Source organism: Alosa sapidissima, chromosome 10 (assembly GCF_018492685.1).
Source record: "Alosa sapidissima isolate fAloSap1 chromosome 10, fAloSap1.pri, whole genome shotgun sequence".
Lineage (NCBI taxonomy): Eukaryota > Metazoa > Chordata > Actinopteri > Clupeiformes > Clupeidae > Alosa > Alosa sapidissima.
This window is the reverse complement of record NC_055966.1, coordinates 11,362,355-11,387,615: the sequence shown is the minus strand read 5'-3', so window position 1 is coordinate 11,387,615 and position 25,261 is coordinate 11,362,355. Positions and strand designations below refer to the sequence as shown.

At 42.3% G+C, this 25,261-nt stretch overlaps 3 protein-coding genes across 6 annotated transcripts; all 3 read right to left on the bottom strand.

The window, feature by feature from the left end:
• Nucleotides 1-397: 397 nt before the first annotated feature.
• On the bottom strand, nt 398-14,385 carry zgc:113232 (uncharacterized protein LOC541546 homolog). 3 transcript variants are annotated; one of them, XM_042108392.1, is made up of 25 exons: nt 14,027-14,385; nt 11,129-11,216; nt 10,404-10,472; nt 9,732-10,015; nt 9,186-9,239; nt 9,045-9,098; nt 8,850-8,903; nt 8,667-8,720; nt 8,412-8,465; nt 8,163-8,216; nt 7,801-7,854; nt 7,292-7,345; nt 7,157-7,201; nt 6,599-6,652; nt 6,450-6,503; nt 6,042-6,095; nt 5,369-5,440; nt 4,652-4,687; nt 4,481-4,525; nt 4,329-4,361; nt 3,972-4,118; nt 3,446-3,622; nt 2,976-3,066; nt 2,252-2,329; nt 398-1,341 (listed from the first exon to the last, which is right to left on the bottom strand). In XM_042108392.1, the coding sequence occupies exons 1-25, from the start codon at nt 14,045-14,047 to the stop codon at nt 1,136-1,138; spliced, it is 1,986 nt and encodes a 661-aa protein (XP_041964326.1). In that variant the 5' UTR covers nt 14,048-14,385; the 3' UTR covers nt 398-1,135. The 3 variants fall into 3 exon arrangements, with proteins under 3 accessions (XP_041964326.1, XP_041964328.1, XP_041964327.1); XM_042108394.1 differs by having other exon boundaries at nt 9,732-10,003; XM_042108393.1 differs by having other exon boundaries at nt 11,129-11,213.
• A 3,224-nt stretch (nt 14,386-17,609) lies between these two features.
• snrnp48 (small nuclear ribonucleoprotein 48 (U11/U12)) lies at nt 17,610-21,443 on the bottom strand. Its single transcript, XM_042108442.1, has 9 exons — nt 21,197-21,443; nt 20,835-20,948; nt 20,683-20,743; nt 20,520-20,600; nt 19,578-19,766; nt 19,236-19,357; nt 19,008-19,114; nt 18,485-18,652; nt 17,610-17,859 (listed from the first exon to the last, which is right to left on the bottom strand). Exons 1-9 carry the CDS (start codon nt 21,332-21,334, stop codon nt 17,787-17,789), a joined length of 1,053 nt encoding a protein of 350 aa, XP_041964376.1. The 5' UTR covers nt 21,335-21,443; the 3' UTR covers nt 17,610-17,786.
• Nucleotides 21,444-21,826: 383 nt separating this feature from the next.
• Nucleotides 21,827-24,240, bottom strand: LOC121721474. 2 transcript variants are annotated; one of them, XM_042108453.1, is made up of 5 exons: nt 24,153-24,240; nt 23,887-24,053; nt 22,753-23,070; nt 22,117-22,204; nt 21,827-22,012 (listed from the first exon to the last, which is right to left on the bottom strand). In XM_042108453.1, the coding sequence occupies exons 2-5, from the start codon at nt 24,050-24,052 to the stop codon at nt 21,937-21,939; spliced, it is 648 nt and encodes a 215-aa protein (XP_041964387.1). In that variant the 5' UTR covers nt 24,053; nt 24,153-24,240; the 3' UTR covers nt 21,827-21,936. The 2 variants fall into 2 exon arrangements, with proteins under 2 accessions (XP_041964387.1, XP_041964386.1); XM_042108452.1 differs by having other exon boundaries at nt 23,887-24,195.
• Nucleotides 24,241-25,261: the final 1,021 nt, after the last annotated feature.

Genomic DNA, 25,261 nt, shown 5'->3' with positions numbered 1-25,261 from the left:
GTTTCATGCTCCTTTTAAGGACTTATGTATTATGACCCTTATTTATCTACCCAGAAGGAAAAGAAACATGTTATGAGCTTTCCCATTAAAGGAAAAGAATGCCTTGTTTTTGTAATCCATCCATTATTATACGTCTATGCAATTATATTGATTTGGCATTAAACAACCTTGGAAAATTGTAAATTGTGTATACCGGTATATTTTAATATAAATGTTTTGAACTTCTTGAACTCCCCTGCAAACGATGCGTTATTTAGAAGGAGGAAACGGGAGGTGACACATTCAGACCATGTCATTACTGGATTATTTCTGTGTTCACCATTTACTTGTCCATTGTAAACTTTTGTACTTTGTAGATTGTACTTGAACAATGTGTTTCTTTACAACAAAAATAAAACATTTTTTAACATACTGTATTAATGGCATGAGTCATTAAGTCACCTTGAATTGGCAATACGGTGAACTACACAAGGGGAATGAAAAAAATCGAAATAGTATCAAACAATACATTGCAACATTACTGTATTCCCTACTATGGTAGTTATATGATCAGACTGAACATGAAACCAAAATCAACATAATTAAACTTATAAGTGTTTCACCAATTGAAATTGGTTGCCTGAAAGGGTTGAATCCCGTTCTTAAAGACAATCACAAGACGGATTACTAAAAAAGTGAGGGGGCGATTTTTTGGAAAAGGTAAGACAATGTTTATCTTAAACATGTTATCTCGGAACACACAGTACATGTACATAAGATGCTTTACAAAATTATTTACACGTTTTTATTTTGGTGTACCCACAGCATTGTTTCACTGATAATAAAATTAAACAAAACTATAAAATATGAACATTAGGTACTGGCTGAAAAAAAAGACGATTAACTTTTGCAGTGTAAAACAATAAAATGAGTTCTGTCTGAACTGAGAACCGTGACGCCTTCATAACAATAACTGCTCCGGTCCAGTAGTCTTCTGTTTCTGCTGTTATTTTCCTCTTGTTGGTCCAAGCCTCGCTTGAAGTGAGCTGAACCCCAGAGCAACTGTTTTCATGATGTCGCTGGACTCCTGGTGTTGAGAGTTTCCAGACTGACCTAAAGCCCACTCTCTACCACTGTGGTCTGCTCCGCTGGGGCCTCACATCTTGGTGCTTAGAGGACCCTTCACCAGACCCTGTTCTTTGCGCATGACAGGCGCGTGGATACTGCAGTCCCGGGCCTCACAGAAGCCTGGCACGCCCGCCAGACCCGCCATGCCAGGCTGACCCACCGGCCCGGGGAACCCACGAGGCCCCTGAGGACCCTCAGCTCCGTCCTTGGGTATAGCCGGGTGTCCAGGCAACCCTGTGTGTGTGGGTGTGTGTGGGTGTGTGTGGGTGGGTGTGGGTGGGTGGGTGTGTGTGTGTGGGTGGAGGTGTATATGTGTGGGTGGGTGGATGGGTGTGTGGGTGTGTGTGTGAGTGTGTGTGGGTGGGTGTGGGTGGGTGGACAGAAAAGCCATAATATGTCACACTGGAAAAATACAAGATTTTATTCTATTCTAGAAAAAGATTCTATTCTACTAAAACTATACAGTATAAATAAAAGGGACTTGACTTGACTTGACTTTTAAACCTATAGCAGTGCCTAACCTTGTTTGCTTTAGGATTTAATGACCTTTGGTTTATACTTTTTAATATTTCTCACACTGAAAAACATTGATTCTATCATCATTCTACTATCATTCTATCATAAAAACATTGCATAAAATCATTGCATTGTTTGGTGCTCACAACAAATCTTTAGAATTAATTGTTTAGTATAAGTATATATAAGTATATATACTCTTTTGATCCCATGAGGGAAATTTGGTCTCTGCATTTATCCCAATCCGTGAATTAGTGAAACACACTCAGCACACAGTGAACACACAGTGAGGTGAAGCACACACTAATCCCGGCGCAGTGAGCTGCCTGCAACAACAGCGGCACTCGGGGATCAGTGAGGGGTTAGGTGCCTTGCTCAAGGGCGCTTCAGCCGTGCCTACTGGTCGGGGTTTGGACCAGCAACCCTCCGGTTACAAGTCCGAAGCCAGTGGTCCAGTAGACCACGGCTGCCCATTAAGTTATGTGTTGTAGCTAGAGGCATGCTTACTGTATATTGTATATAGGTTATAAAACACTTTGCCCTTAAAACAAATTGCCCTTAAAAGAAGAAGGTCTATCACGTTGACGTGACAGTGTGACGTGACGTGGGTGCAGGTGTAAAACTCTACCTCTGATTCCTTGGGGTCCGTCATGACCACGCAGACCACTCCCTGTGTCCCCTCTGTCTCCTTTGCGACCCTTTGTACCTGTCACAAAATACAAGATCCATTTAAAAGATGCAAAGGGCATCCTGCAAAGTAAGATCATGAGGTAAGGTCTGAGATGGGATGCTGTTTCCAGAGATGCGTTCAAATTCGGCAAACATTCACAAACGTTTGTGGCATGTTTGCCGAATTAGAACGCAGGAACATGTTTTCTCTGAAATTTGAACGATTTGGTGTTAACATTCCATTGTAACGGTAACTGCATTGTTGCCTTTGTCAAACTCACGTCCAGTTCCACTGTATACTCGCAGAGAACTACCTCCTCAGACTGTTCACAAACGTTTGCCAAAACTCAAGGCTAACGGAAAACTGTTTGCAAACATTCGCCTATGTTTGTGAATTTGAATCCACCTCGGGTCTACGAAAGGACAGATGTGTCTATAAAAGAACTGTTGACGCATAAAACTACAACCAACTACGGTAATCTATGGTATGTCAAGTGAAACATAAACAAATATGAGATGCAATAAAACCTGATGCTGGTTTGCCACTTAAAACTTCTGGTTTGGTGAGCAACCCCTTGACCGCTTCACTTGTCCACCTCTCATTTCAATGCCAGACGGCCCTGACACCCCCCTGATCAGAGGGTCTGATAATAAAATGATGTGAGGTGCACAGCTCTGTTTACCTTGATCTCCATCCACACCCTTGGCTCCATCCACCCCTGTGGGGCCTCGGACTCCACGCCCTCCCTTGGCCCCGGTCTTGCCAGCTTTACCCTGGTGGTGATGACACGTGTGTGTGTGTGTGAGTTCAGAGACAGAAACAAGTTTGTAAACCCTCATGTGGTGATGCACATGATGATTGTGTGAAGGGTTTTGACCTGAAAGTGTAATCAGTGTATACATCTTGGAAACAGGGACACTTTTCACTTAAAAGGTTGATACCAATGCAACTGACCTAAAACCTATGACCTTATCTATGTGTGTGTGTGCGTGTGCGTGTGCGTGTGCGTGTGCGTGTGCGTGTGCGTGTGCGTGTGTGTGTGTGTGTGTGTGTGTGTGTGTGTGTGTGTATGTGTGTGTGTGTGTGTGTGTGCGTGTGTGTGCGTGTGTGTGTGTGCGTGTGTGTGCATGTGTGTGTATGTGTGCCACTCACAGGCTTGCCAGAAGATCCTGTGGGCCCGCGGGGTCCTGGGGGCCCGATGAGGGTGCGGTTGTTGATGGGGCATCCCTGGGCACACTTGGAGCGTATGGAGGCAGCGTACTGGGAGATCTGCGCAGTGACCACGCCCTGGCACAGCTGCAGGACCTGGTCATCTGTCAGGCCGGGGCCCTGAGAGGAGACCAGCGTCCGTTAGTTAACATGGTGGGGATGTCAACACACCAAACATGCTGCACAGGTGCACTTAAACCATGCAAACTACAGGTGGACGTTCATCTCCTTGACAGACTGATCAGATCTCAGTCTCTGACTCAGTCAGATATAGTCAATCACTTGTACACTGAAATACGCACTCACCTATTCAGTTTAATCATAACTCACCAGTTCAGTTGATCACCAAACCAATCAATCAAACCAAGGTAAGTTGGATCAGATCAAGACAAGTTTGATCAAATGAAGTTATGTCAACGTGTTGTTTCTTTTTCAATTGAAAATAAATTGACTGTGTTTGGATACGCACAGGTTCACCTGCCACACCCTTTGGTCCTGAGCGACCTTTGACCCCTGCATCTCCACTGGGGCCGGAATCTCCTCTTTCTCCGGGGATGCCTGGAGGTCCCACGCGCCCGACCTTCCCATCAGGCCCTTGGCGACCCCTCTCTCCTTGCTGGCTCGGGTCAGGTGACAAAGAAACGTCCCTTGAGTGTCACATTCACTTTCATTGTTCATCTGATAGATTTGTAATCATCCATCTCTTTTATATTTTGTTTACATTTTTAATTAATCTGATTAATCACTATGGCATCATCTTGTCATGAGGATCAAGGAAAGAGGAAAAGGCCAGTGTTGTCGTAATGTCTGTTAGTCGTAAACAAACCTGTCCTTTATCTCCGCCTGCACCAGCATTTCCCTGTAGAAGAGAGGAAGTGGAGAAATTGTGACGAGAGAAATCATGTGCAATGGAAACTACGTGATACGATCGAAATAAAAATGAAATGTCAGCTGAGAGCACATGATGGATCATTTTACCTTCTGACCTTTCACTCCCTTAATGCCGGTCCTTCCAGTTGCACCCTAAAACGGGTTAGAAATGGGTTAGATTTTTGGGTTGTTATTTAAAAGTTAAATATATGATATCAGTGTGTGTGTGTGTGTGTGTGTGTGTGTGTGTGTGTGTGTGTGTGTTTTCATAAAAATGACCTTCAGTCCATCTGCTCCGGTTTCCCCTTTGGCTCCCTAAAAACAGAGTAAACAGAGGAGTTTTTGCTGATTATTTGCCTAGTGTAGTATAGTGTAGTATAGTGTCTGATTATTTGCCTAGTGTAGTATAGTTTAGTATAGTGTCTGATTATTTGCCTAGTGTAGTATAGTGTAGTATAGTGTCTGATTATTTGCCTAGTGTAGTATAGTTTAGTATAGTGTCTGATTATTTGCCTAGTGTAGTATAGTGTAGTATAGTGTCTGATTATTTGCCTAGTGTAGTATAGTTTAGTATAGTGTCTGATTATTTGCCTAGTGTAGTATAGTGTAGTATAGTGTCTGATTATTTGCCTAGTGTAGTATAGTTTAGTATAGTGTCTGATTATTTGCCTAGTGTAGTATAGTGTAGTATAGTGTCTGTTTTACTTCTGCTCAATGGACATCCGAATAGTAGACTTCATTGCAGTAAACATATGTGACATCATAACATGTCCTAAGACTGTTCCACTCATTGTTCCGCATTGTGCAGATTTCATAAGTGATATTAGTAAACAATGGTAATTTCATCACACACTATTTCACATCTATGATCAGCATATGATAACAGCCAGCTTCTAGGGGCCTTCATAGAGAGCATTGCAAACACAATGGACAGGAATCTCTGTGTACATTAAATTTCACACCAGTGGAGATGATAGAGATCAGTGATGTACATACCAGCTGGCCAGGCAAGCCCTTGGGTCCAGGCTGTCCTGGAAGACCAGGCTCTCCACTCTCTCCCCCGGGGCCCTGGAATGTAAAACACACCGATAGCACTACACATCCAGCAGTGTTCTAACTGCTTTAACTGCTTTAAGCTGGACATGGTATGTGAGGACATGAAGGAGGACACAAAAAGGTGACACAAAAAGGTATGGAATTGTGAAATCTATTACAACTATGCAATAGGATAATGGGGCTAATTTTTCAATGCTAAATGCTAAATCTGTTTGGTCAATCAGTAATGTTTATGTCGTTCAGTTGTTTTCATATCAGCTATAAATAGATATCTGAACTATCAAGACTTCCTCAACAGTGCAGTGCTGGGGACTTCCCCGATAGTATTACTTCCCCAATCAAAAGGCCAGGCTACATTACAGCCACAGAATAGAATCTGGTGGCATCATGGAATCTGGGGCTTTTGAGGGCATAACAAGTCCTACTTGGCATTTTAAGTTTACCACAGTGTGTTTGTCTAGGGATAAAGGTGATTTCACTTGTTTATCACAGGTTCAATAGGACTTCCTCATTTCAAAGCTATAGGCCACAAATGAAGAAACAGCACGGCTCGACAGTGGTGAGATCACGGTGGAGTTAATGCTAATGTCCGCTCCAACGGACAGCTCCTCACCCCAGCGCCCACTCTTCCACGTCGCCCCCTTGGACCACGGTCACCTTTCACCCCCTGGGAAAAGACGCAGACCCATCAGATAAGTCCTGGGTTGGGAATTAGTGGTGCCATATAAGTCCTATAAGTGTGACTCATCCAAGTCATATCAGTATGAATTAGAGGTATTTTAGATGCAGACACATCATATAGTCCTGGTCATATAGTCATATATAGTATATGTCATATCTAATTATGAGTTCATATTGTAGTTCACTGTGCAGTCATGAAGCTAAAGGCTGAATGTGTGTGTCTGTAGCGAATACAATTCATTATTATTATTAATAATAATAATGAATATATAATAATAAATATTATTAAATTAGTATTAATAATAATTTATATATAATAATTCATAATCATTTACTGCACCTTAGGTCCAAAAGCCCCTGGTACGCCCATGACCCCAGGAACACCAAGAGGACCCTAAAACAAAGACCCCAAAACAAACCATGTTAAACAAATCTATACATACATGAATAGATACACTTGTACTGCTATTCTATTCTAAAGTTACTTACATCCTCTCCAGGTTCCCCATCACTTCCTGGTAGACCTCCAAAACCCTGGTCTCCCTGTAACAGAATGAACAATTAACATCTATTCAGAGGGAGAGCGTGCTACTAAAACTGAGACATATCATGCAACTGTTCAAGAAAACCACTATGCTTAGCCCTACTCTAAGAATGGCCACAGATTACACGCAGTTATTAAAGCAACACAATGCTGTCCTTTCACCTTAAAATAAAGGCTTCCAACTCATTTTGATGCTATGACTTATAATACGGAAATTAAGTCTCTTACATAGCCAATGCGTGCTTGGAATGCTTGATATGTAACATTGTTGATTGGGTAGGATCATGTGTTAGTTGGGTTTTTGACAAACTGGCTTTGAAATACTGTCTTTATTCTAAATGGCGTTGAATATTGAGGCCAGGGGGACTTAATCCATGTTGTTGTTTTAATGCTTATAGTAAACAACTATTTAATTTGGCCCCCTGCACAGGCTCTTTGGAAAGTACTGTGCTCAACTCGGTTCACAGATCAGTTAGTAAAGTCCTCATCTCATGGCTGCATACCTTGGGACCCGGCTCTCCTTGGCTACCTGTTTCTCCAGGGTAACCCTAAAAAACAAATAACAGTCAGGTATTCATGATATATGTGAATGGGACACAACAACAGTAGTGGTGTGGGAGGATGAGGTCATCTCTTACGTTGTAGCCCTGCTCTCCATGGTCTCCTGAGAATCCAGGGGCTCCAATCTGGCCCTGTACAATCACCGAGGAGAAATCACCTATGAATCTCAATTCAACTGGCAGAGTGGTTTCCAATTTGACAACAACAATAACATTTATATGTGGCTTGTGGCCTCTGTACATTCTCAACAGTCACGTGGAGTTTGAGTTTGTGGTCCAATTTCATGCCCAAAGCCTCCCCTCTTTGATGGGCTGTGCAGTGACACATTTAGCATGCATACTAGTCAGCCAGTGCTATGATCATATTACATTTTGAAATGGCATTTCCAAAGAGTCATGCAAGAGATGCAAAATCTACCTCATTTGTAACATACAAAAAAGTACAAGGGACACACATACTAGGCATTACTGTACAATGTGCACAATGCTCACACAGACTCATCTCAGGGCAGCCCACTCATTTCATGGGCTTGCTTTGAGCAGGTGCTCTGAACATGTAGTCAGTTACGCTAAGCTCTTCGTCTCACCTTGAATCCTTCTCTCCCCTCTGGACCCTGCTTGCCAGTTTTACCAATGGATCCCTGTGGACAGAAAAGTGTCTAATAAGCTTTTCATTCTAGTTAATCAGGTTGTTGTCTACAGTAAATCCAATCAGTAGTTTTACACTTAAAAAAAAACTTAAATGTGGACATTTGAATTTATAATTGACAATAGTCAAGAAATTCTATCCCATATGTATAAAAGGCTGAGGGGTAACTAGCACAAAGACTCATCTTAAAGACCTCACATGTTAAAATGTCACCGTTCTGTGGGGAGGTGTACTGATCAGATTAACTATATGTTGAGAATAGTGGATGTATGTGTATACCACGACCACCATGACACTGACCTTAACACCTTTAGCTCCTCTACTTCCAGTGGTTCCAGGTGGACCAATTGGGCCCTAAAATCAGAAGAAGAGAAACTAGTGAATCACTTCATGACACGTTAGTATGGCAAAGTGTGCACCTGTTGTTACAAAATAACAAACTTCAACTACACTTTCTACATTAAATGGAAGTAATCTTGAATTTGAGTCATCCTACCATGCCTCTCTGTCAGGTATATATATATCAATTTAAAAGGCTGTAGTGCTTACCACATCCCCGGGATCACCAACACCTCCCCGCGGGCCTTCTATTCCGATGTCACCCTACAGACCAGAGGAAACATGCTCATTATTTTTAGTGCCAACAACACAATTGTGGCTTCCAAATGCTTAACTGTTATGTAATTCCGGCTTTTATGGTCACTGGACTGGAAACTGTTGATTGAGAAACTCCAGAAATACAATATACTGTGAGATGAGAGATGGCTGAAAAGGCTGTTTTGGCTGTATAGTAGAATTCCTTACCTTCAGGCCAAAGATCCCAGACTCGCCCCTGTCACCTGGTGGACCAGGCAGACCCTGTGACACAGCAGAGGACAAGGTGAGAAAGCAAGAGAAATTATAACAGCATTATAAATACTGGCAGAAGATTAAAGACATTTAGTCCTCTGAGTAAAGGTTTGCTATATGACTATCTGGTTTGCTCACCATTGCTCCAGAGAATCCAGACTCCCCGTCATCACCATCAGGCCCGGAATCACCCTAGAGGAAGGTCAAAGGGTCACCAGGGATTGTCTAATAAGACACTCAAATATTCAGATACATACACACACAAACATAGAAGCTCATGTATTGGATTTTAGAGTGTGCAACTTAAACTCAAATGTGCGGTGAGTGACCTACCACAGGGCCAGGGTCACCTCCTCTTCCTCTCACTCCTTTGGTTCCCTTGTAACCCTGGCAACACAGTAATGGAGCATGTCAATAAACAAGAGAGGAATGTCACCTAAAAACCAACGAGCGCTGTCAAATTAGCACACTGACCTGACGTCCTTGAGCTCCTGGGAATCCTGTCTTTCCTTGCAGGCCTCTGGAGCCCTGTGAGAAGAACCTACAGTTAGGCAGGTAAACTGGGAGGAGGGACTATAGAGGTGATCAACATCTTGTGGCCTCTTGGGAAGAATTCAAGCCAGCTATCAAACCTGGACTGCCAGACAGTTGTATTATAGATGCATGGCTAATGGTCAGTTGTACAGTTGTATTATAGATGCATGGCTAATGGTCAGTTGTACAGTTGTATTATACTGTAGATGCATGGCTAATGGTCAGTTGTACAGTTGTATTAAAGATGCATGGCTAATGGTCAGTTGTACAGTTGTATTAAAGATGCATGGCTAATGGTCAGTTGTACAGTTAGTATGGTCTGAACACTTGTATGAGATCATCCATAACAAAGAGGTCATGGACCCTGTGACTGTGGAATAGCTTCTTTTATTCGTTATCCAAGCAGCACTACACTGTGCAACTGTGCAACTGTGCATGCATCGTGGTTCATGTTCCATCCTGAGATTTCACCCTCTGCGATCTTACCTTTGGTCCAGCGAACCCAGCGAATCCTGGCTCCCCGGGCAGACAGTCGCACTCCGTGGGCCCCTCCTCTTCCAGCGTCTCTTCGCTTGATCCGTCGTTGTCGTACGGCACCTGGGACGTCTCGATTTTGTCCTCTTTTGCATAGTCGTAGGTTTCGGTGGTGGTGCCATAAGGGTAAGGCTCCTCGGTCATCATGGTGACCACGGAGGGCCCAGGGGCGTAGGGGTCATATGCTGAAGCTGTGTTCTCCTCCTCATAGGTGTGGGTCGGTTCTGGGGGATATTCTTTATACAGGTTTATACCGAAATGATACAGAACTTGCCAAAGAACAAAGCTAACAAAACTAATTTTGCTTTTGTGTAAACATTGTGATGTTCTGTCATGATTTAATATCAACAAAAACTGTCAACAAAATTGTTGCTTTTTCTCCTAATGGTTTTCTCAACAGCACAATACATGTAAGAGATGTTTGTTCAAACTGAAGAAAGATATGACCCTTTCATCACCGAAACCTGTTTATATTAATACATAGAATAATTCAGCAGATGTTAACATATGATTCTGGACACTTAAAAATCATGGTAGACAATCAGCTCATAAACAGCTCATTACAATGAAAGTGTAAATTTTATTTCATTCAGACTATATGTGAGAGTAGTTGTTGTGTTTTACCTTGGCTTGGGTATGTGGAGCGATCATCGTATCGGTCAACCAACGAGCCTTCATAACCATTTTCCTCACCTTGGTAAGAGAGGAATAAACAGGGCAATTGAACAATGTTTTTCACAATAATGGATAAACCTGATATTAGTGCTCAAAATGTATCCAGTTGGTCAGTCAATGTTATCAGTCAGTATATATACTATTTTGATCCCGTGAAGGAAGTAGCCTGGATGAGCCATTAGCATAGCATAGGATGAATTTTGAATTTAGTTGATTTGCATTTTCAAATAGTGAATATACTACAAATGAAAAGTATCGCTGACATTTGTTGTAAGTAGGGGAATCCTGTTGTGTATATTTAAATTTTTTGTGATTCAGTGCTTTGCCATTTTTTTCCCTCTTTTGAATTTGAAAATTTGAATAGCGATAGAATATCAAATGCAATTTGTTGTGCAGCACTGTACATTTCAAATTGTATCTGCTTACCTTTTTTGCAATAGACACAGCACCACTTTGAACAAACATGTTATTAAAATCCGTAAGTGTATGTTGCAAGTTCAGTATGTCGCCTGTCTATACAGCTTGGAAAAGCTGCATCAGACCTGTACTAGTGATCCTGTGCCTAAGCCCTAATTCACATCTCCAGGAGAAGAAGTCAATGCAGTGCTAAAATGTCAAGTGTGAATCCAACAGTGGTCTGATTCTGTTGAGCAATGCAATTCTAACTCCCGTACCTGAGTTGTACCCAGAGTACTCGTCCTGAGCGTGGCAGTGGAGGACGCACAGCAGGAGAACACACACCCACGATGCAGTGGACACCTGCTATGAACCACAAACAAACAAACAAACACACACAACTCTCAGATAAGACAGTAAGTATCCTTTTTGCAGAAGGTAGAACAGTTCAAGAGAGTTGCACTTGGAGCCCAGTGTGGACAATATGTGTGTTTGTATAAAAATGTAATACATTGAACAAAAACAAACATCCTCCATGTGTAATTGAGGTTGTATCTCAATGGGTTCAGGAACAAGAGAGCATTGTCTCCCCCTAGTGACAGGGGGAGACAATGTGGTGCAGTCATTATGGTGCAGGCCTGATTATCATTCAGAAACTCTCCACTACTTTATAATAGCATACTTACACTACTTTATAATAGCACACTCACACTAAAATTTGATGACACTGACGATGATAGACTTGCTCATGGAAAGAATAACATGTAACATTTCATCTTTGGAAGATATACTGTACAGAGACAGATTACAGCCAGTTATGTTATACAGGTGTGCCACATGGGGGGGTAGTTATGTAGCTAGGTGTGCCACATGGGGTGGGGTGGGTAGATAGGACAATCCCAAGGACCCTGCACTGAGGGGGATCCTCAAAGAACACTAGAAGCACCATCATTTCATAACTACTAGAACTGTTATTAAGCAGTTATTTTCACCCTTAGATTTTAAACTCTATATATTCAGCCAGCAAGACTGTATTTTTTCCTTAAACAAAGTAATTTTTACATCCAACTTTTTAAATGGTCAAAGTGACCACCGCTGCAGTTCTAGTGTTAATGATTAATATTATTATTGGGAGGGTCCGATATTACATTTAGCCCAAACCCTTCATTTGGGACCAAGAAGCTATGAATATTTGGACTCAACAGCCAATCAAGATACACCCCTTCCTTCCTTCCTTCCTTCCTGTTTGGCTTCACCAGTGTATGACTGCATCTGAGCCCCTTTGCTTTGTTTCCATTTATTTACACACACACTGGATTGATAACGTGAGGAATGTTGTGAGTTCTTAGCTGAATTCGACAGCATGTATAATGGAACATATAATCAAAGGCCCCACCTTGGCATGAGGCTCCCTGAGAGTGACCTCTGACCTGTGACTGACTGGAAGATAGAACTAATGATGGGCGAAACCATGCTGACATTCCTCTCTGCAGAATCACGCCACACACTATGATTACTTTATTACTGTGAGATATCTTCAGTTCAGATGAATGTCTGACAATACTGTTAATGTGAAACTTGAACATAAAAATAATCATTCAGTACTGTAATCTGGGTTGACATGACAATGGAATAAACTCCAGGGAACAGTTGGGAGATAAGATATCACCATAGCTGAGCTGTTGAGAACTGAAACATAAGGTAAAACATGGGAGAAAACCCTATTTTCCTGAGATGAGGTGAGTAACCACTGTCTGAGTTGGAGTACTTCAGTTTTTACTGCAGATGTCAGACTGTGAGTCAGTCAGTGGTTTGAGTTGACCTCAGCTTCCACTTTCCTTTTCTCTCTTTCGGTTCATCTTACTGGGGAAAACCCACTCCCTCAAGGACTGGGAGGCTAGTGGGGATGAGTCATACTGTGGTGATAGGCTTCAATCAGGCCTTTGTGTGAGAGCCAGGCATTTACAGGCCTTCCTGAAATATAGCACTTCTCAGGCTGATCCCACATTCCGGAATGATCCAAAATTCTCCTCCTCCTCGCTTTGAGGTCTTTGGAGGAATAGCTTCTTTCTTCTTCTCTTTCGCTCAAAAGCCCTCTGTGCTGACTTGTGTGTGAAACAGAGAAATTCATTGACCTTAGTTTCACAGAAGAGAAATCCGGAGTACCCAAGTTTTCCTTTGAAGGAGAAACACGTTTTGGGATAGTCCCATATTTACAGAATGGGAAATGGTTGCAAACAAATGAACTTCCATTTAAGCGTTCCTGATCAGCTCCTCAGTAATGGAGAAGTCACTCTTTGATTTCTGGCTTAATGTGCGGTGGGTTTTTGGAAGCTTTGATATAGTAAGGGCGGAGCTATGCTTGATAGACAGTAGGGGGGAGGATCTTTACAAACCCACAGGCCCCCAGGGCCAGTGAGGTGCACCATGGCATTACAGTTGCTAGGATACACCTGAGTAGCACTCAGATACACCAATCAGCACTGTATTGCCATTCACTGAATCAAATGAGTAGAATGCTTGTAGCAATAAGAAAGAACTGTCACTATTAGGAAATGAGTTAGCTGTAGATTTGCTGAAAGGAACAATAGAGAATTCTGCCAGAGCATTCGATGTCATATACAGCCATAACAACAAAGTAGAAAATAATTCAGAGGCATAGTCCAACTGAAAAGCCCTGTATTTGCTGTAAGCATCATGCTGTTTACGTGTGAACCGCTAATGATCGATGTCTCGGTGATTACCTTCTAACTGTCATCTGGTTAACAAGAGAGGTCAAACACTGGCAGGGGGATAATCCTTACAACCAACAGAGGCTAGTTTGGGGATCACATAAGCAGCCTTGCTTCGATGTCACATCAGTGACATTGAGACAAAAACTACCCTTATTCTCAAGGCAGTCAATATATCCTCCATACCATATATAAACAATATCAGTATATCATTAACTTGACACAATGCCAAAGAGAACATTTTCACTCAATATACAACTGCACACACCATTAAAAAGCAAATATGTCTCAATCTCGACAGAAAGCCAAAGCAACCTCTGTAAAGGCGTTAGTGTCCCGTGCTGAGCACAAGCCCCTGAGCCCTGTTGCATTTTGCAGCCAGTGTCCCAAATCTGAGCTAACTCTCCCAGAAGCACCAGCAACCAGTAGCACGGCCCCACTTACCTTAGTCCTGTGGACTCCCATGGCTGCCGTTTCTGCTTTGTCCAGTCCAAACCTGACGGGCCTCCACTAGCCCTGTGTTGAGGGAGCCCAAAAGCTTCAAGCGGGGCAAAGCTGTCTTTTTTTTCAGTAAATCTTTTTGTTGGCTCCCCCCGGTGTGTGTGCTAGTGTGTGTGTGTGTGCGAGTGTGTGTGTGTGTGCATGTGTGTGTGTGTGTGTGTGTGTGTGCGTGCGTGCGTGTCTGTGTGTCCCTCAATGCAGTGGCTTCTCACAGCGTTCTCCCTGCCCACCGTGCTCGGCCTTACTCTCGTCAACACGCCGTACGCGCACCAGGGCTGGGCTACCACCCTCTGCTCCCACCAGCTCCGAGGGCCATCACGGAGCTGGGGCTCCCACCCCTCCCCTCCACAGCCAGGTGAGAAATACCTGAGCCCACCCCAAACAAACACACCAGCAGCAGAGGGAGGTGCAGAAGCAAGAGAATACTGGATTAACCATGGAGAAAGATTGGGTCAAATGGGAACTTTAATCCTGTTCCTGTTTTTTAATCCTGTTTATTCTGTTGGATGCCAATGTCCATCAAGATCATCGACTGTAATTGAAGATGATTAAATCATAATAGTTCATCTTTACTGAATTCTGTACCCCAAGTATAGTCTCAGAGATTCATTAGACATCAATACAAATACTGAGCTCTAATAAGTGGGTTAAAGAGATTTTATGACCAGATGACACGCAATGAGTTGCAAATTCAAAACGCATTCAAAATGATAGAGAGGTAATGGATAATGGCCAGCTCATATCCTTTGGACTAATTGGTTTGGGTAATTTGGTGTTCTGAATGCAAACAGGAATCCACCAACTCATTCTTGACAAAGCAGAAGCAGGCATTTCATCAGTCATTTGTGACCTTTTGGCCTACTGGTAAAAACGTGCAAGGTGTGACACTACAGCTACAGATTCTTCCCAATCACAGATCAGGAATGGGAGGAGCCCAGGCCAACCTGTCTCCTTGCTTCACCATACTATTCCCAAAGATTGATTATGGCAGCGCAGGATATGTACGTATTGATGAGTGTACGTAGCAACCTGCCAACAACACCTGATATAAAGTTGATTTTCTCCAGACTGGAATGCTCAAAAGGCTAAAAATGTACCTGAAATGGTCAAAAGGTTTTGAGGATCATGAAAACGTGCCCAAAATTCACATTCCTACTAACAAAGACCTTAGCGTATGTGGTGAAATTCTGAGCTATGGCCATAGACTCCAACGGAACAGTTGCTGCCTCTGGACTGCATAAAGGGGGATTTTGCGAGATCCGGGATCCCAGAAGTGGCTCCTGATGAAATATCTTGCTCTGCCATATACAATCTTTGCTACTCCCAAGCATGTAAGAAGGAGCCTAACTCATTAACATGATCAGTGTTGCCAGATGCCAGCAAGGTTTTCCAGCCCAAAACCTCGTCAAAAACCGCGAGAATGCACAAAAAACCGCCCAAATTTGCTTTTGCTTGTTTCTCATTTAAACACATTAAAATCATTAACAAGTTTTAAAATGACCCATTTTTCGACTTAGCCTATCCAATTTCAGAAACAATATTCAATCAAATGAACGCAAAAGTAGGCTACACGGACGTCAGACTATTATTCTATAAGCTTATGTTACGGAAAATAATGCAATAGGCTAAACATAGACTATTAATCTGTCTGTTTAGTGTCAATAGACGCTTGGAACAAAAGCATTCAGTAGGCTAGCCTAACATAAAAACATTGAGTGGATATATGAAGAGTGTCGACTCTTTGCAGATGCAGTGCGTTCATAACTGGTGGGCCAACTGTAGGCTACACAAAAAATATTTCCATAGGCCTACCCCAAATGTAGGCTAAAGGCTTGAGTTAAACTTGAGTCTGACACCTGTGATTTAGAACAATTAATTAATAGCCTACCTAGGCGCTATATATTCCCTGAGACAGGCAGTTAGGCCTAGAGTTTTCATGAAAATCGCGCTGAATAGGCTATTTAGGACAGTGTCAGTGCGCTCTTTGCAGAAGCAGTGCGTCCATGCATGGCAACTACACGCAAAAAATATTTTCATACGCCAGATATAGGCTAAAGGCAAACTTGAGTTTGACACCTGTAATTTAGAACAATTAGTAGGCCTACCTGACAGGCAGTTAATCCTAGTTTTCATGAAAGTCGCGTTGAACGAACAGGGGTGTCAGTGCGCTCTTTGCAGAAGCAGAACGTTCATGCATGGGCCATCTCTACACAAAAAACATAGGCCTATGGCCCTAGGCCCTTCGTGAAAATCGCTTTGAGCAATTGTTATTAGGCCTAAAAATAATTAAAAAGTTCTAGTAGGCCTAGGCTTTGTCAAACTTCCTCAACAACTGTCGGGCTGGACGGAACGTGGGCCGTAGTCCTATGTCAAGCCATTCGCGCAAGACCTGCGCACATCCATCAACCCTGAAAGAAGGGGTAAGTCCATCCTGTCTCGTAGGTAATCTTTCAGCAGTGTGCACATTCATGAAGAGATTGACTGTAATGACAAAATGCTCTTTGCCCACTTTGGCATATTGACATTGTCAGTCAGCTAGCTAAGTTTGAAAACCCCGCGAGCTGTGTGTTTGAATGGCGGTCTGCGCCAGAGTAGGGGAGAACCGGACTGAAACACTTTTTAATTAAACGTAATTTACAAAGACATCGTAAAACACTGAAAGCTAATATTTTGTCACAAGCAAACTACATCGGTCCTCTGTCAAATACAGTTGCATTTTCAGCTCTGAACAAAACCATTCAGGATTTATTTAAGGAGAAATCGAACATGCGTTTTGTTTCATTCGTCCCTCCAGACCGGGATAAATGAAACGACATGGGGGACGAAAGAAACATACAGCTAAAAACTTCCCACAACTTCAATATTTGACAACATCATGAATGGTACTTGAAATATGTGTTAATTTGGATAAATTACTGCTGGGCTTTACTGTCTGCTGTGAATATCTAACAACTAATTGCGGTCATTGTGAAGCGCATATCTCGCGGTTATGGAAATACCATGCACTATGCCATTTATATGGCTAGAATGCATGTTTCGATACATAAGGTGACGTGAGCTGAGAGTGTCTGTTGTGAGTTTAGGGGGGCACGTCAGCCAGAGGGTGTGTGAGTGAGTGAGTGAGAGACTGCTGCCTGCTGACCAGAGACGGTCGCTGGAAGAAGGGTCTGAAGTGCCTTTGTTTCGGCTACAAAAACCCGCCGAACTGATCCGAAACCAGCCCAATTTTTATACACCCGCCCAAACCCATTTTTGCCCGCAAAATAGATTGCAAAACCGCCCAATCTGGCAACCCTGAACATGATGCTTTCTATTTTCATACCTGTTTCATGTTGCCAGCGTTGGGGTGCACTCAGAGAAATAATAATTATTCTAGGGAAAACAAGTAGGCTGGTTTCTTTGTCATTCAATTGTTGCAGGCATGATAGACAGACATGTTTTGACAATTTGTCATCCTCACTGTAAGAGTGATACACACATGAGAAGGAGAAGGTTACACTTCACCGTGAATGCTGAAGACACAATAAGATCAAAGCAGTGCACTTTATTTGATTTGTGAACACATACGTAGATGTCCTCATAGATATCCTCAGACTCAAAGCTAAAAAAAAAAAAAAAAAAGACATTGGCAAAAGAACATGTTTACAAGACTTTTGTAATATGGCATATGGCCAACAGGAGGCACTGTACACACACCCAGGGACTACTCTTTCTTTTTCTTCTTCTTCTTCTTCTTTTTCTTATGATGATGTCTCTCCTCTGGAGAGTTTGAATCCCTAAAAAAGACAAAGGCACTAAGAATGAGACTTAAAATATGATAAACATTAGAACATTTTTGCAAAGAGCTTATAATAGTATTTATCAATAGTTTGTCTTTTGGCCAAATAGAAGAACCATAACAGGAATCTCCAGATACACAAAAGCCCATTGATCCTGCCTTTACCTCTTCTACTGGACATTTCTGGAATGAAACCATTCCACCACTGGACTCTTTGTTTGCAGAGAAAACAATGCACAATGCAATCGCTTTATGTGGCATTTTGTCCGTTTTGAGCAATTTAAGTGTGAGTGACTTGCACATAAATTCACACAAATGCCACTGTGTTAAAGTTTTCCAGATCATTAGTGGCATCAGATCTGGGTCATTATACTCGCACAGCGAACCAAATAGCGACTCAGTGCAACATCACCATTCACCTTTATAGAGCATCATCCAAAGAAACTCTGTGCAATATCACCATTAATCGAAAGACAAAAGACAACTTTCTGTCATTATGTGACAGACAATTAAGTTTTTTGAACTCTCTCCCTTCAGAGCACCATCCCAGGTACATCTCCCTTCAGAGCACCATCCCAGGTACATCTCCCTTCAGAGCACCATCCCAGGTACATCAGCCTCACCTCCTTCCTCTGCCGTCATCATCTTCATCTCGGCTGCGCTCTCGGCTGCGCTTGCGTTTGTGGCGAGAGCTGTGGCTGTGGCCGTCTTGGGCGCTGACAAGAGACTGGTGGGACTGGCGCGACTCCACCGACTCCACGGAGGCCGAACGCCGATCCTTAGAGTGCCTCCTGACAGACAGACAGACAGACAGACAGAGCAGGTCTAAGTCATCACTAATATACCGGCTATTAAACACATCGTGAAATAGATCAATATTGGATGCCTCTTTTTAATGTGTCTTTGAGTGTCTTGAAAAGAACTATGTAATTTAAATGTATTATTATTATGTCAGAAACTCTCAAGAAGTCAATCAGATACTTAGCCCTCCTTAACTCTGTCCCATATACCAACAAGTGAAGACAGATACCTGCTAAAACACCTGTAAAACTGTTGCTAAAAGAAAATTGCATTCCTCTTGCATCTAAAAGTAGAGCAAACTTGCCCTTTTAATATTTGCTGTGGATAAGTTGGCAGTGAAGTCACCTGTGAGAGGAGTGTTTGGATGATGTCGCCTCCTCCATCTCCTGCTGCTCCTCCTCCCACACCTTAGCAAGCTCTCCAGAGTGAACATCAATCACCTCCCGGATCACCTGGGCAACAGACAGGAACACAAGGGCATGAAGTCAAGTACAAGCAATTGTTTCCAATCTGATGAGGGCCCATTCAAACTCGTATAAAAGACATACAGGCAGTGACAAACAGTAGTCTAACCTCAGTGTAAGACTTCTTAGTGATGTGGACGTTTTTAGCACGGTATGACTGGCGCCGCCGCTTGTAGTCCCTCATCTCTGCCAGGACCTCCAGGTGAGACTTTGGACCATTCTGACCGTCATCTGTACACAGCCAAACTGCATTACTTATCAGGTAGCAGACATTGTGATTCAACAATCTTGCCATATTTGCATTATAACAGTTTATTAGTTAAGAATTAAGCACATTTTTCCAGTATGAAGTTTGCTAAAATATGATAATCCAAGAAGAAAAATACATTATAGATCCTGAAACATTATCTATCCACGTCAAACCAGACTATAAGCAGTATCATAAGAACACCTTTATTGAGCTTGGCAACCAGATCCACATAGAGGTCCTCATTGTTGGTAGCGTCTTTTTTGGCCTTCTGCTGGCTTTCTGTCTCTTGGATCACATGATCATAAAGAGCCAATCGGTCAGCCGCTGTGAGGTCACATATAGCTCTCTTATGATTCTGAGGGACATCTGTGGCATCCTTAGAATAGTCACCTGGGAATAACAGAATAACATAAATGCTCACCCACACTAACACACGCACACGTGAATCTGCTCAAAGTCAAATTTAATTTAAGACTAAATTGTACCCCTGTCACATTCAAAGTAAATGATTAGTTAAAATCAAAAAGGTTAGAGCAATTCCCCTATTCACACGGCAGCCATTCTAAACCAAAACAAGGCTGTGGCTGGTAAACAAACCAGAAGACTGTTGTGTTCTATGCATTCACCAGTAGGTGGCGAGAACGCGTATGATATAGTCAGTGTACCCCACATCTTAGTTTTGGTTAACAATGGCCGCCGTGTGAATAAGGCAAATTAGGCAACATGGAATATTTTTGAGGATGAGGATAACAATGATTTCAAAGCACATTTCGTAAACGTTCCCCGACAGAGAGGTAAATCAATTCCCAATACGTAATGGGAATCCTGAGATCCTAAGAAAAAGAGAAGTGCCGATCTGAGGAAAAACAACAACACCTGCTCCTTTGAAAGGATATCATAAAAAAGGATACTGCAAGTAATCAGGCAAGCCTGAGAAAGAACTGTCTATATCAGACCTCCCCTCATACTCACCCCTGTTACAGGAAAGAAATAAACACAAGCATATGTTTAGGAATTGAATTTTAGCTGTGTATTTTGTACTAAATGCACTTCCAAATGAGCAAGTGTATTAATCCGCAGTGCAAGGGAAAACTAATAATCTTGTTTCATCTCACATACTTTGGACATCTGTGGTGGTCTTACCTTGGCTGTACTGTCCCTCCAATCTCAGAAGAGGTGCCTTTGCTCTTGCTTGTCGGAGGACTTGCTGTTGTGACTTTTTATCTGGGAAGGCAAAATTGACAGTTAAGGGAAAAGACAACACAGTGGGAATATATCTGGCTATCCCAAATCATCTAGAACTCACCCATAATTACACAAGGAATGCTGGCTTTCTCATAACAACCTGATGGGTCATACATCTCTACCTGATACAGGGGGGAAAAAACTACAATACTTAACAGACTCACATTATTCATGCTTTTATTTTAGATTCATTTTGAAACAGTGTAGAGTTACCTGTTCGTCTTGGGAATAACCCATCTGATTAAGCAGACATTTCATTTTGTGTTTTTCCATGCTTCTGCGAGGAACCCGATGGTTTGGGTCGTAGGGGCATGTTTCCATCGCCTCCTAGGTTACCAAAGAAAAACGAAATCAAGTCTACACAACAATAATTTAAACAGCAATCGGTCCTTTTTTCCCTCGTTAATCGGTCTAATCGTTAATTGTAAATTAGCACGTCTAACGATTGGGTATCCAAATTCAAAGCAGATTAGAACAATAGGGCAACCATTTGCGAGCTTTGATAAGGGAACGTTAACCGAGACAAATGCTTTTAATCGTCAACAAACCAAACAGGTCGGCACAAGATAAGTTACCTTGCTGATACTTTCGTCCCATTCAAGCGAGTCGAATAATTCTTGTAGCTTCGTTTCACAGTTTTCTGTGAATTCAGTGAGTTCCTGTAAAGTTTGCAGTCGATCTTGGAGGGGTTCAGTGTCGAAGGTCTCCGACATTGTAAATCATAACCAAACATATATTACAATTCCTTTATAAAATTATTTTGGTGTACATTAGAATGCTGTTAGAAACGTCCAATCTGTGGGCTTGTAGTAATGACGTATACGTCGCACATTGATGGCGACATCATCAGCTTTAAAGGGCGCGTCCTTTACTTTCTATGGGTGCGTCCAGGGTCTGGCAATATAATAATAATGGCACTGCATGAATCCAAATGCACCCTATGTTCTTAAGTGCAAAGAGCGAAGTAAGATATACAGATGATGTAACTAAAGGGGCTAGAGGAAAAACAGTAGCTTATAAAAAAAAACACTGTAAATAATAACATTGGGGTGTGGGTGTTGTTCCAATCTTTTGGATTGTGTAGCCTAGACTCTGGTGTGTGTGTGTGTGTGTGTTTGTGTGTGCGCGTGTGTTTGCGTCTGTGCGTGTGTGTGTGTGTGTGTGTGTCTGATGTCTGGGCCTGCGCAGAAAGACACACGCTGCTGTTGCAGGTACAATTCACTTTAATATCACCTTACATTGTGTACATAAGAAACAATTGGCAAACAGACAATGCTTTTAAAATTCTATGAAAGTGATGATACAGATAAAGCAGTTAAAGAAGCAGCTGGTCTTCATGAGTCAGTGTAGGCCCACTCTCAGTCAAAACCTGCTGGGACAACATGTCCGGCCTGAAATACAGAAGTCTATGGGTGATTCATGTTCATGATCAAATAATATCACAACAACACATGAAATCCAGAACATTTTTGCTAATCATTATTTGAAGACTTACATGACTGGCTCTTCTAATACCTCAGTGTCTTCAAATTCCAATTCTTCAACAATGTCCACTTCAACTCCAACCAGCAGTGTCTTGCTCACTATGTAAAAAAAGAAACAACACCACATGAAAACAACAATAACAACAACAAAACAACACCTAATGTAACAGGGTTGATAAGGTATTCCATGCCCTGAAATCCTGCATAAAGTTAGAAGAATGATAATTGCTGTAGGCAGACCAGGGGAGTATTCCAAGTATGTAGTTTAGTGACAAACTTGGGTAAGTGGTAAACCTCCTAATAGAAGAGCTGTATGGCTTAATTCTCCAACCTGTTGTAGAAGGTTTACCACTTACTCTGAGTTAACTTACCCGGGTTTGTCACTAAACCACGTACTTGGAATACACTTGGAATGCATCCCTGTTTGTATTTGCTGACCCATACAGCGGGCAAAGACACTGTTTTCTCCACCATCCGGAGTCCTCCAGTCCATCAGTGCAGTCACACACAAGGCAGGTTAGACTAATACCTCTCGCCATAATAATGGTAATGATAATGAGGTTCTATACATGATCACAATTAAGGGCCCCTTGTATTTTAATACCAAACTAAGTTTAGTATATTAAAAAATTGTCTTAAATTCTTACCACCAAGACAAGGGAAAGGTGAGCAGGTCCACTGTTCCGAGACACCTTCACAGCTTTCCGTTGGCCTAAAAAGACATGCACAACTATTTCCCTCACTTCTATGGGAATAGCCATGAGGGTGGTGTACATCATGGCTGGTAGTGTGGTCGCAGTAGGGGAATATGTGCCCGGTCCATAGTTCAGGAGCATCCCGATCTTCATCCAAGGTCCCGTGAATGTAGAAATCCGACGGGTCTGTGATGACTGACCCAAATACGTCTCCACTGCCTTCACAAGGACAGCCTCGTGGTCTGTATAGATGTGTGGCTTCATCACCATCTGTTCAAGGAGGGAAAACAACAGTGGGTGTGGTAGTTGTGTGTGGGTGTATTTTAAAGAAACTCAAGGATGATTGTGAAATACAGGCATCAAAAGTGACCTCTGATATACATCAACATCATCATTCAACAGCATCTACCCCCTTTTCCACCTAAAATAGATACAAATCCTCATGCAGCATTTCCCACTGAAAGCCAGACAAATGTCTGAACAGTTTAAAGCCTAACACTGTTTAGTGGATCATTTTGTGTAAAAAAAACAACCTCACTATCAACCTCTAACACCATGGGTAGATGTTCATGCATGTTGTCATATCTATGTATGGTGTGTGTATTTACGTGTGTATGTGGGGTACATGTGTGTGTATGTGATCATGTGATGGTGTGTGTGTGTGTGTGTGTGTGTGTGTGTGTAGGTGGGGCATCTCTGACTATCATGACATCATGTGGCTCCTACTCTGCTATGAGCCAGGAGGCCTGCTGTGGTGGAATATGGCTCTGTACAACAGGACATCTGCTAACGTTGGCAAGCCTTAAGCGGGGTGCAGAGAGACAGAGAGACCTTACACCACAGGAGTCTGGTGTTGAAACGCTAAAACGTATATTCATACGTATTCAAACGTATATTTCTATTTCAAAGCGAGAAAACTAGGAACGACAAAAAAGGTGAAAACTATGAGTAAGGGTGGAGCCTGTCTGCCAATTCACTACACTAAAAAAACAGGATTTTCCGTTCAAATTCTTCTTCTGTACTGTCATGGTATAAATATATTTATTACTTATGGAACAAAGATTTCTATTATGCAGTATTTTTTACCTGTAAAGTAAGAGCCATTTGGATTCTCCTCAGCCCCCAACACATCGTCATCCTCATCTTCGTGCCTCAGGGGACGACAGGTGAAGCTGTTCCGATCTCTTCTACACTGCCGACAACACAGAAGAGCTGCGCTGGACATCGAACAGCCAAGGTTCCGTTGATCCATCCTCGAAACACATCAGAATGAGTCACACAGAAATGCCATTAGTGTCAAGTGCTTTATACACTCTGTGACTGTGTGTTGAGTGGTGGTGTGGGCGTAGTACCCTTGCTGCGGACCATGGGCACCCCCAGACTGAGCTCCAGATCAGGACTTCCTGAGCAGATATGGGAGGAGGCACCTCCCATCCCTCCACCCCACCCTTACCTGGTGGCTTGCCCTTCTATTTATAAGTATGTCATCATTATTTTATTTATAGTTTCCCTGACCTCTTAACATCTTAGTTGCCTGGTTGAAATATCAGGGAAATGGAGGACAAAAAACAACAGACATGAGGTTTCATGATGATTTAATGTGGGATATGCACGGCCATTAGCATGGAATGCCCATACGACCTTTCAGCAAATTTGGGTACAATTGTGATGGTCTGGGTGTTCATAGGCTACACAGTCACAACTGTCTGAAATCAATTTTGAAATGAAAACTTTACACTTGTACTCTGCTGGACTTGACTATGGAAAGGTTGCACTGACAGTATAACACACCATCAACTTCTTTAAACGTACAATTCAGCCACATCTAGTTTGTATTGCTGTTTGCATAATGTCCCTTTGATTAATCAGACATGCTCAGATAATGAATGACATGTGGTAAATTGTTTTGTTTTCCCAGGTTCTAAAAACCAAGGTTTTGTTTCTGTGCAGCACATTAATAAAAGGCAAAAGGCAAATCATAAGGCAGAGTATAAATTTATTATTAGCCTATTATTAATAATTAGAGATGGCTGCTAATAAAATATACTTCAGGTGAATGTACTGTGTGTAGCAATCTTGTTGTAGGCCTACATCAAACATTAGCCTACAGGTGATACAGACAGTGAGTGAGTGGGGGAACAGATTGAAGGCTCAGCGATTATGTCAGTCTATGCCTACAAGAAATCCTGATGAGAAGAGAATGAAACAATGTAATGCTGCTCCCGTGCAATTGAAACTCTCCTAAACGCGCATCTCGTCTGTGATTTGCTGGAACAGTTTGTTATGTTTTTATGGGCTAGATTTGCCCAGATTGTTTTTTTTTTTGGCGTTTTTGGAGCCTGGGCAAAAACGCGTGGCATCGCTTAGAGTAGGCTAGCCTTAATCAGGCTTTTCAGGTTGAAAAATAGGCTTTTTATTTGGGCATCATTATTGATGATTGATTTCTTTAGAAATGTTGTTT

Excerpts from the sequence above, each read along its gene's own strand:
- zgc:113232 (XM_042108392.1), bottom strand. The coding sequence starts at position 14,047 with ATGGGAGTCCACAGGACTAAG. Across the intron at positions 10,473-11,128 it reads GTACTCTGGGTACAACTCAG|GTGAGGAAAATGGTTATGAA; the intron begins GTACGGGAGTTA and ends TCTCTTACCAAG. Across the intron at positions 8,721-8,849 it reads CTGGATTCTCTGGAGCAATG|GGTCTGCCTGGTCCACCAGG; the intron begins GTGAGCAAACCA and ends GCTGTGTCACAG.
- snrnp48 (XM_042108442.1), bottom strand. The coding sequence starts at position 21,334 with ATGTCGGAGACCTTCGACACTGAACCCCTCCAAGATCGACTGCAAACT. Across the intron at positions 19,115-19,235 it reads CTAAGAAGTCTTACACTGAG|GTGATCCGGGAGGTGATTGA; the intron begins GTTAGACTACTG and ends TCTGTTGCCCAG. Across the intron at positions 17,860-18,484 it reads GATGACGGCAGAGGAAGGAG|GGATTCAAACTCTCCAGAGG; the intron begins GTGAGGCTGATG and ends TGTCTTTTTTAG.
- LOC121721474 (XM_042108453.1), bottom strand. The coding sequence starts at position 24,052 with ATGGATCAACGGAACCTTGGCTGTTCGATGTCCAGCGCAGCTCTTCTG. Across the intron at positions 22,205-22,752 it reads ACCTTTCCCTTGTCTTGGTG|TGAGCAAGACACTGCTGGTT; the intron begins GTAAGAATTTAA and ends TTTTTTACATAG. Across the intron at positions 22,013-22,116 it reads GTATTAGAAGAGCCAGTCAT|GCCGGACATGTTGTCCCAGC; the intron begins GTAAGTCTTCAA and ends TCTGTATTTCAG.